The 10,978-nt window shown below is 47.0% G+C and overlaps 1 protein-coding gene and 1 pseudogene across 1 annotated transcript; both read right to left on the bottom strand.

Annotated features, from left to right (window-relative positions):
- Nucleotides 1–5,138: 5,138 nt before the first annotated feature.
- On the bottom strand, nt 5,139–5,642 carry LOC124656615 (SKP1-like protein 1). Its single transcript, XM_047195327.1, has one exon. It carries the CDS (start codon nt 5,640–5,642, stop codon nt 5,139–5,141), a length of 504 nt encoding a protein of 167 aa, XP_047051283.1.
- Nucleotides 5,643–10,173: 4,531 nt separating this feature from the next.
- LOC124656569 lies at nt 10,174–10,654 on the bottom strand (annotated as a pseudogene).
- Between the last annotated feature and the right edge of the window lie 324 nt (nt 10,655–10,978).

The following is a 10,978-nucleotide window of genomic DNA, read 5'->3' as shown; positions in this document are numbered from 1 at the left end:
CAATCCACCCAGGTGTTTCATTAGGGTTGTTACTTTTAAATTTCCAAAGATTCTCATCCAATAACAAAACAACACTTGGCATTTGATGTTGCAAGAAAAAGTGAAGCATCCTAGCAATGGGTTCAGGAGTAGCTACACACTACTAGGGTTTGCTAAGCATAGCATGATACTTTACTTTTGAATTCAAAATCCTAACATGCATACTAGTTTCAAAAACACTAATGCATAATTAAAATAGATAGAATTTGAATGTCACTTGCATTGATCAACGCAACCAGCACAAACACTGCAACCGCAAGCGTAACCTTGATCTTCTTCACAATCTAAACAAACAAACAAACAAACAAACAATCCAAAATAAACATAACATTCTAGATGAACAACCATAGACATGTATGCATGCATGATATGCACGATTTAATTTCACTCAATTAATTGAAGTGAAAATGTTGTAAGAGTGTTTCTCTGATGTTTAGGAGGTTGGTAAAGTTCTCTGGAAATAAAAGTTTTATTGGGTTTTTCTTAATTATCAAAACTAGTGATTTGCATCGCACATAAACCACTAACAATTAGCTACATCAAGTTTTATGTTTGGTAAAGTCTTAAATTAACATATATGGATAGGTTACAGTAATACAAGGCCATAGCAATTGGATTCACTCAAAAATAATTTATAGATTCTGAATTATCGACAAAATACAGATTTACACATAAATTGATAAAGCAAGTTTGTGCACGTATCAAAGTTGATCGAATCTGGTTCCATGGTGTTCTAAATGTTCTAAGGATTTCAGAGAGTACAAAATTGTAAAATTTGGCCCACTGTATTAATTTACACAATTTTTATAGTGCCAAAGGTTGAATTCTCTGTTTTGAATTATGGTGCAAACCTTTCTACAGAACCTACACTATGTTACTGCATGGTTGTATTCTACATATTACAAGCTGCAACCATGAAAAGGATCCTTCACACCTTTTGTTCCATGTCAGGACAAACTCCCAATTGGTCAAAATCAGGCATCATCTTTAGCAAACATGTTCAGCCAAATACAATAGCAGCCATTAAACATATCTTCCCAGTACCAAATATTGATACATCCTTTATTCACCTCGGACATCCTCTTATTCTTCCAGGCAAAGATAGAGCTTCAGCTTACAACTTCGTCTTAGACAAATTCAAAAACAAGTTGAGCACTTATAAGGCAGACAAGCTTTCTCATGCGGCCAGACTTGAGCTAATCCAATCTGTTTTTGCCTCAATCCCTGTCTACTATATGTCCAACATTTTGTTCTCAAAAAAGTTTATCTCCAAACTCACAGCCATTATTAGATCCTTCTGGTGGACAGGAGTAAGAGAAGAAAGAACTAGTCGAGCCCTTTGTTTAAGGGCTTGGAAAGATATTTGCACTCCAAAGAAAGAGGGAGGTTTAGGCATCCGTAATCTGCAAGCGGTGAATCAAAGTCTCATTCTTATGGCGGCTTGGCGCATTGCTCAAAATCCTGATGACATGCTTCACAAGGTTCTCAAAGCTAAGTATTTCCAAGACTCCTCTATTTGGCGGCCCAAACCCAATGCTCCTAAATCAGCATTTTGGGCTTCGATTCTGAAGGTTCTCCCGCTTCTAAAAGTCCACTCTTTTTACCAAATTACTCAAGGAAATATTTCTATATGGAGCTCTCCTTGGTGCCAATCGTGGAACACTATTTATGACGACTTAATTATTCAGACAGATAACTTTGTCTATCCTGCGCTAGTTAGTGATCTTTGGCTTCCCAATCAGAAAGTGTGGAATGAGAACCTTATTGACTCACTTTTCAGTCAGCCAACAGCACAGGTTATAAAGCAAACTTCTATTATACCCTCTCAGGATCAAGATCTTCTTTGCTGGAATCTTACTACTAATGGCAAATGCACATCCAAATCTGCATATTATGCTTGCTTACAGGGGCTATATGACTCAGGGGAACCAAGACCAAGGGAAGTTTCGCTGGCTACTAAGCAAGTGCTCAATCAGGTATGGAAGAATAAGCAAATTATTCCTAGAATCAAGGCTTTCGCTTGGCGCTTCCTTCGAAGGGCAATTCCTACAGGGGCTAGAGCAGGGAAATATTCCAAACACATTAGCAAGCTCTGTTGCAGGTGTGGGCTTGAGGAGGATGATATTCATTTGTTTTTCACTTGCCCATTTGTCAAAGCAGCATGGTTTATTGCTCCTTGGTATATTCGAACTGATCTGCTTATTCAAAATTGCAGCTCTTCAACCCAAATCATCCTAAACTTGCTAAAAATGAATCATCCACATGCTTCACTAAATAATATATTAACGTTTATGTGGTGTACTTGGAAGTCTAGGAATGATGCTCTTTTTGATAGGAAAAAAGGAGAGCCTTATCAGATTAATCTAAATGCTCAGGCTCTTCATAACAATCTTGAATTATATGCTCCACTTGATTCTAAGCTGCAGGACAATCTACCACAGGAGCCAGACATGATGACGGCGGATCCAGAACAGGGTAGCACACTCAGGACTGATCTATTAATTACAGGTGCAACTATATTCAGCGACGCCTCATGGAAATGTAAGAAGATCCCAGGTGCTAAAGGAACCATGGCAACGGGGATAGGAGTTTTCATCCGTTACAAGGCCGGCGCACGACAATTTGTTATAATGATTCAAGCATCCACATCCCTAACTTCATCGGTGCTACAAGCTGAAGCAAAAGCACTGCTACTAGCTGCAAAACTGACGAAGCTACTCAACATCAACAGGCCGACCTTTTTAACTGACAATCAAATTCTCGCCAAGGCAGCAGCAAGTCGAAGGCTTGATCACCCTCTACTACACTGGAATACCAGGCACACAATGGCCAGCTTTTTTGACATCTCAGCCGCATTAGCACCACAGGTATTCCATATTAAAAGGGACCTAAATGGTGTAGCTCATGACTGTGCGCATCAGGTACTTAGGCAGAGCCTAAGTCAGCCTATTTTTAGTTGTATCTGTCCAGCTCATTCATCTCCAACTTGTCCTGCTATTTCTACTTTGGAAAATTTTGTATGCCAGGACTTTGTAATCAACGCTGTATGGTGTGTTTTGAGATGAATGAAATTGGCGCCTCAGGCGCCTCTCTTTGTTCAAAAAAAAATACATATTACAAGCTTTCCAACGATATAACATTTGCTAAATTTGAACCTACGGTTGAGTTTATATGGATTTTACAAGTTAGACATCAAATCTGATATTTAAAAATGAATCTGAAACTAGTTTGACTATTTTGACTGGGGCAGGCTGACTGGGCAGGACACGTGGCGATTCCCTATTGGCTAATACCGGTTCGGCCGGATCAGCCTTATGGGCCATTGGATCCAATCCTATGGTCTAAAACTAAAAAGCAAAAAGAAAAGAATAAAAGAAAAAGAAAAAGGGGAAGAGCTCACCTTGCCGGCCGGCGGTGCTGGCGCGGCGGCGGCTCAGACGGTGAGGGCGCGGCGGCTACGGCGGTCTCTGGCGTCGACGAAGGCGACCACGCGAGGAGGCGCGCCGAGGTGAGGCGGATGGTGGCGGTGGCGCTGCGAGCCGCTGCTCCGGGTGGCCGTGGGGTGCGGCCGGAGCTCGGTCGGGGTCGGGCGGTGGAGGCGCGGCGACTACTGCGGGTTCGGGCGACGGCGAAGGAGCGGACGGGGTCGGCCGCGTCGAGTCCGACGCGCGGGCGGGGGTTGCGTGGCCGGGGGAGGTCGCGGGCGGCCGGGGACGGTCGCCGAAGGTGGCGGCCGGGGACTTGCTCCGGCGAGCAATTACCTCAGCCTGGCGGCGCGATAGAGAGAAATGAGTGGCGCAAAAGAGAGAGGAGGGCCGGGGCTATTTATAGGAGGCTTAGGGAGGGCAGGGGGCGGACGGTTTGATGGGGGAGAGTTACTCCGGCGATCGCCGGTTTTGTAACGGAAGCTTTCAAGAGCGTTAATGGCTTTGATGGCTGTTGAATGGAGGTTGAAGACGACCTGGTGGGGACCACCTTGTCAGCTCGTGGGGGAGAAGAAAAGAGCAGGGTGCGGCTGGGCTGGCTCCGGCCGGGTTGGGCTGGCGCGGCTCGGTCGGCCCAACTCGGCCGGTTTCCTCTTTTTTTTTTCTATTTCTCTCTTTTTGTTTCTCGCATAATTTTTAAACCGTAGCTCCGAATTAACTCAAATTTGTTTCTAAATTTTTGTAAAAATAAGAGAATTAATTTGGGACTATAGTAGAGGTGTTTTAAACAAACTTGAAAGCTCAATAAAATAAAATGGTACCAAGACCATAAGGCGACAAATCGATGATTTAGGGTTTCCGGTGCTTGACCGCATGTGTTTGTTATTTTATGTGATGCACTTAATGCAAGAATGATATGAATGCATGAACTTTTAACTTTTGAAAATATTGGGATGTTACAGTGGGTCTCATGCTAACTGACATAGTAAGGGTAAGCGCTAAGGTGGATAAGTTGTGTCGGTACCGCTTAGTTCACATAATCCAAACGAATAACGATCTCTACTACGATTAAGGCCCATGTCGCATGAGAGCAATTTGGGCTGCGGGAAACGCCACACAGAAGCCATTCTTGCGAACAATATTGCGTTTCAGACAATTCCACGGAAAGACGTCGCATAGGAGCTATTTACCCCTTCAAACGTTAGTGCTATCAACATGTAAAATCCCACCGCATAAGGATATATGGCTACCTATCGATGATTTCCTATTGAGTTCTTGCAGAGGATAGACCACGTGTGTTCCAAATATTTTGAAATTCAGTAGAGAATACATCGCTCGCATCACATGTTTGTGGAACCATTCAAGAATTTGCACCTGCCTGTTTGAATTTGCACCTCTGCATACAAGCGTAGTGAATTTGCACCTCTGCATTTCTCAAAAAAAAAAAAATATTTTGCACCTCTGCACACAAGTGGAGTACATGGGTTAAAAAGATTTTTAAATAAGCTTGTCTCATTGTCTGTATTCTTATCTTTAGAGTGATGCAATTATTAGGCCATGGATTTGGTTGCCTGAGATCGATTATAGAGGGGACGCTCTCTGGCATTCAGGATATGCATTACCATGTTACGCTGAATCAAAGTTATCTTTTCCCGAGCTAGCTAGGTCATCTACTCAATCGCGAAACGCCCACGGGTTCTCCCTTCGGTTCTTCTCCTCCTCCTCCGGCGTGTAGTCGTTCTTGATGTTGAGCGTCTTCCGAATCTCCTCAGCCGACTTACCCTTGATCATGTCGGCGACCCTCTGGCTGCTGAGGTCCAGGAGCCCCTTGATTTCCAGATAGTTGGCGGCGAGGATGATGTCGAACAGCGTGTCCGGATCCACCTTGATAAAGCTCTCGTCGAAGCTCTTGAGGCCCTCCTCGTCGGCACTGTCGGCGACGTGCTTGTTGCAGTACTCCATGACCATGGCAAGGGTTTTAGAGTCGACGTTGGGGAGAGGGACGCCGTTGTCGATGCAGTTGTTCTCGATCAGGTGCTGGATGGTCTGCGACATCGCCGCCGCCTCGCGGGTCGTCTCGAATTGCTCACCGTCGGAGCTCTTCAGCGTGATCATCTTGCTCTTCTCGCCGCCCAGGGCCTCGTCGGCCTTATTCCCGTCCGCCGTCGTCGCAGCCATGGCGCTCTTGCTTGGGCTCTCGTATGTGGAAAGAATCGGTCAGGTTTCGATTGGAACGCTCGATCTCGATCGTTGCGATATTTTGATCGACCACCTCGGGGCCTCCATATTTGAAGGGCCAGACCGGCGCCACGCAAGGAAAGATGAGACCGACTCGATATACTATCCTGGTTCCGATTGTTCTCCTGGCAGACAAAAATGAGCACGTATACATTACGATGCATCAGGATACACGTGTACATGATTTGCATCGGAACAACTCCTCCTACGCTTACGAACCCAAATCCACGATGATTACGAGGCTTACTTAAAGGAAAAAATGGCATCCAAGTGAACTCCATTTGCTCATATTGCTCACGAAAAATTAATATTTGCATGACTCTAAAATTATCGCATGATTCAGTCCGATGTTCGATGAGAAAGGAAAGCAAGCCATGTTCAGCACGGAGGATAATAGCAGACAGGAAGAAAAAGAAGCTAAAGACTGGACCTCTCTTATCCCCTCCTACAGTGATAAGGTGATTTCTTGAACCCTTCCTCCGCTCCCACCTCGCCGGCGTCGATCCGGCCGATTCCTCACCCTCCGGCGGCCGCTTCGGCGGCAGGAGGATGGGGATTCGACGGATCTCGCCGTGTACATAGTGTAGGTAGCGGTGGTTTGCCTGCTGGCGGCGCTGAGGAAGCGGCGGTGGCGTCGGTGAGGCGTTTTGAGGATGGCGGTCCCTTCCTTCGCCCTGGTGTTCCGGTGGAGCTCCATGGCGTATCCTCTGTCCTTTGGCGTCCGCGGTTCGGTGGAGCTGCGGGTCACGCTTTCCCCTTGCCGGAGGCCGTGCTGGCGGCTCCGGTGGTCGAAGATCTGGAGCGAGCGGCTGATGTTGACCAAGCTTTCGTCGTCCGATGTGGTGTAGGATGGAGGTGCTCAGGTGCCGAGGGACGTCGACTTCCCGGCCGGTCGGGGGAGCCTCCCAGTCCAAGCTTTGTGTGGAGGTGTGGCGGCGGGTTTCGCCGGCGTGATGTGCTGCGCGACGAAGACGATGATAGGGCTCAGTTGGACCTCTTTGTAATTTTCTTCGCTTTCTGGGCTTCTCTGTAAAAGAGTCTAGTCTTGGTCAATATTATCTGTTCTCTCTGCGCAAAAAAAAAAAAAGCTAAAGAATATTGTAAGAAAATTGAAACCGGATGGATGAAGTTGCATTGTAGCGCAAGTTTTTCTCAAGAAGGGAAGAAGGGTTCATGGAAGATAGAGGGGCTATCATTTTTTTCCTCACCGTTCTACTGCAGAAGTGATTTTTGTATTCATGTTTCCCAGTCCAACCAATGTTTTGCTGTTCGGTCTCTGGTGATCAAACAGCATTATCAGTTGTTGCAACTATATACGACTGGATACAAATAGTTTCAATGTGTGTGACCGCATACATCAATCGCGCTTGCGAGTCGGTGGAGGCTTCGCGAGCGGTGGCGGCGCCCCTCACCACCGAAGTTGGCTGGGGGAGAGCCGCGGTGGACGCGCTTAAGGCCTGGGATCCGCTCCTGCCTGCTCCGTCACGCGCGGCGGCCGGACGGCAGGGATCTGCGGGCGCTGGGGAGTGGCGGCGGCGGGCTTGGTGGCTTGGCGGGCGGCGGCGATGCCCCTACCGTGCTGCTGCGGGCGTTGGTCCAGCCAGGGCCCAATCTGGGCCTAGATGGGTCCGATCTAGACCCGTTTGGGCTTGGAGGCTCGCCGGCGCTGGCAAGCCGGGGCGGCGGCCCCGGGGACGCGGTGGTGACGGGTGGTGTGGCCCAACTTCTCCTCTGCGCGGAGGTCGCGTGGAGGCCGTGGACCATGGCCCCCGCGCCCAGATCTGTCGGTGTTCGGGCTGGCTGCGGAGGGCCACCGTGTATGGCTGGCTGGGGCGCGGCCCTCTCGTCGGGGACCTCGGTGGCGGCGCCTAGCCTCAGCTCGGTGACGGCATGACGGACGACGAGGCGGTGGTGTGCCCTGCCGGCGGCGGAGGGAGGGGTGGGGGCGGACTGCAAGGGGTAACCCTAGGTCCCCTTCTCCTCGCCTATCGGCGGCCGGAGGGCTGGCTCTCGGTTGCGGTGTCTCCGGACTACGCGATCTGCTTGGTGTCTCTGGCGGCAACCATGGCCACCCTGGGGTGGTCGCCGGCGTGGGGGCCTGACCTGAATAAAGGCGGCGGTCCTAGGGTCCATCTTGGGCGAAGATGAAGACCTGCCAGAGGCCTGCCCTTCATGATCTGGCCGGTGTGTTGAGTTCCGGAAGGCGCCACCGGCGAATGTAACAGTGCTTCTATTGCCTAGAGTTTGCTGGATCGGTGGTATTCGGTCGTGCGCACCCATGTTTTTATTCCGGCCATTTGGTTCTGGAGGATGCTGCGTGAAGCTCTTTTCTGTGTTGACACCAAGTGACAGTTGATCCATGGTGAAGTCAGAAGAAGAGAATATCATGAAGCCCGGATTGAAGGACTAGCTAATGGAGGTTCAAGTCTTTGCGTTGTTGAGGGGCTTGCTTGGTGTTCCGGACTTCGAAAACAGTGGTATGAAAGTGGGGCGGCAGCACATATGAAGTTCGGAGTCTTACCTTTCAGGATGAAAACCCAAGGTCTAGCCTTAACTGGTTGTGCCTGAAAATGTCCTTGTTGAAGGCATTGTTTTAAGAGCGGAGACTATCTTTAGGGTGAAAACCTAAAATCTTTGATCGGGCGACGACGGCGCTGGTACACTGTTCCCTTCTTGGAGGCGTCGCTTTTGAAGAGTCTAAATTGCAGGTGTTGTCTTGGTGGTGGATGTATTACTGTTGCTACGACTGGGATAATGTAGCGGGACTTTTATTTCTTAGTTTTTTTCTTCTCTTTTTTTGACTGTGTGCATCCGTAATGTTATTAGAGCAGTGCATTGTTGCAGAGGTTAGGTGTAATTGGTATCATTTGATATTAATATATTCCCTTTATCGAAAAAAAAAATTCAATGTGGGTGGGTGTGGCACCATTCAGGCCTTGTTTACTTCTAGGGTATTTATGGGGATGGGAGGGGATTATTTTGTATCCCGGAAAATCCCCACTAGTCCGTTTACTTCTCCGGTTTTGAACGACATAATCCCGAGATATCCCCTCCCATCCCCTTCCATCCCCACATTTTTTACCTAAATCAAAAACTCTCCATCATACTAGTGTATTTTTGGGGAGGGGTATTTGAGGGGATTGGGTGAACACCAAATCCCCTCTCATCCCCATACCCATTGGGAAGAAAAATACGAGAGAAGTAAACAAGGCCTCAGGAATTTTCACCTGCATGTTTGAATTTGCACCTCTGCACAAAGTGGCAGATGTTACAGTTTTTCCTCCCGAACATTGATACATGGGTTAAAAGAGATTTTTAAATAGAATGTCTGTATTTTTATCTTTAACCTGATGCAATTATTATGCCATGGATTTGGTTGCCTGAGATCGATCATAGAGGGGACGCTCTCTGGGCATTCAGGATGTGCAGTACCATGTTACGCTGAATCGAGGTTTTCTTTTCCCGAGGATCAGTATATAGGTCAAACTCTCCTATTTTAAAGAAATTAACTTAATTCTTGCTCATCTTTCTTTGTCGCTGATTGCCCAGCCTGAACTATAGGGACTGTCGACCAGTCGGTGTGCCATGTGTATTGAGTATGAGAAACCTCGCATAGTTCTGTGTATGTTGGCCAAATTTACGTAGAGTGCTGTTAAGGAATTACTCTTTTCTTCTTGGAATCCTTCCTATTTCGTGGAAGTTTATAGGTTGCTCGACAGTTTGGTGGGTCAAACTAAGCAGGTACTTTGGATTAATTGTACGGCTTTGTGGTGCGCTTTGTGAAATATTAGGAACAAGTTTACGATTGAAGGGATCTTTTCCTCCCAACTTGCTAATGACTTATATAAAATATTGATGTATTTGCAGGTGTGAAAGTCAGTGACTAGGATACAGAATCGGGAGATGTTGGAGCTGGAGATTGGCAGGATGCATACGCTCCATGCCAGCATCAAGGACTGTCCGGAGTGATCACCGTCGTTGTTCTTGCTTCCTGCCATTATCGGTGTTGCTGTTTGTTGCTTGGTTTAGTTCTTGGAGCTGGTTAGGTGTTTGCGTTGGGGGCGCGACTTCCTTCTGTGTGTTGGTGTTTCAGCAACCTAGTTTGTTGTCGGGATCGTAGATTCGTGATTTGCAATATGTTGTTGTGAACTGTTGTGCGTCTTCGTTGTACTTTGACGGTTGAGGTTTTATTAATTTAAAGTTGGGTTCGTCTTGAGCCTCCCGTCTAAACTTGCATCATCTATGGTTTGCATCAAGCGGAGTTTCCAACCAACAAATAAAAGTACAGAATTAATTTTGTTGGAATATCTAAATATAGGTAAACCGAAAAGCATATAGTTTTCGCCGATGTGGATGATAAAGTAGACTATGTTAACCAAAAAAGAATTGAATTAAAGAAGGAAAATGTTGAAATAGTAATTAATCTGCCAGAATTTTTTTTTTTAATGAAACATTGTCCTAGCTAGGTCATCTACTCGAAAGCCCACGGGTTCTCCCTTCGGATCTCCTCCTCCTCTTCCGGCGTGTAGTCGTTCTTGATGTTAAAGGTCTTCCGAATCTCCTTGACTGACTTGCCCTTCATCATGTCAGCGACCATCTGGCAGCCGAGGTCCAGAAGCCCCTTGATGTCCAGATAGTTGACGGCGAGGATCATGTCGAACAGCATGGAAGCTCTCGTCGAAGCTCTTGAGGTCCTCCTTCTCACTGGGCATTGTCGGAGCTTGCCTTGTTGCAGTACTCGGCCATGGCCAGGATCTTGGAGCCGACGTTGGGGAGAGGGACGCAGTCATCCTCGATCATGTGTTGGATGGTTTGCGAGACTGCAACATCACCGCCGCCTCGCGGGTCATCTCGAATTGATCGCCATCAGAGCTCTTCAAGGTGATCGTCTTGCTCTTCTCGCCACCCACCACCTTGTTGACCTTGTTTCCGTCCGCTATAGTCACCGCCATGGCTCTTTCTTGATCTCGTGTCAAAACACTCGTTCACGTGTCTAGATGAATGTCATATCTTTTTCACCAAGGAAGCATCTCTTAGTTGTATAAGCAAGACAATTCTCCTTTTTACCGTTTTTCTTACCTCGACATTCAACCAAGTATTGGTTTCTCACTTGTCTTCTCTTTTTTTTCATTTTGGATTTCCAACGAGTAATACCCATAGAAATGATAATTATTATCACACACTATAATATAACCATTTTTGTATACAAGGCCACAACGCATTTCAACTTTCAAGGCAAAACTTTGGTGACACATAGCACATATTTCGAAGTAAAG

Source organism: Lolium rigidum, chromosome 5, assembly GCF_022539505.1.
Source record: "Lolium rigidum isolate FL_2022 chromosome 5, APGP_CSIRO_Lrig_0.1, whole genome shotgun sequence".
Classification (NCBI taxonomy): Eukaryota; Viridiplantae; Streptophyta; class Magnoliopsida; order Poales; family Poaceae; genus Lolium; species Lolium rigidum.
This window is presented reverse-complemented; position numbering and strand designations above follow the sequence as displayed.

What these genes read in the sequence shown, in the direction of transcription:
- LOC124656615 (XM_047195327.1), bottom strand. Translation starts at nt 5,642, where the DNA reads ATGGCTGCGACGACGGCGGACGGGAATAAGGCCGACGAGGCCCTGGGC.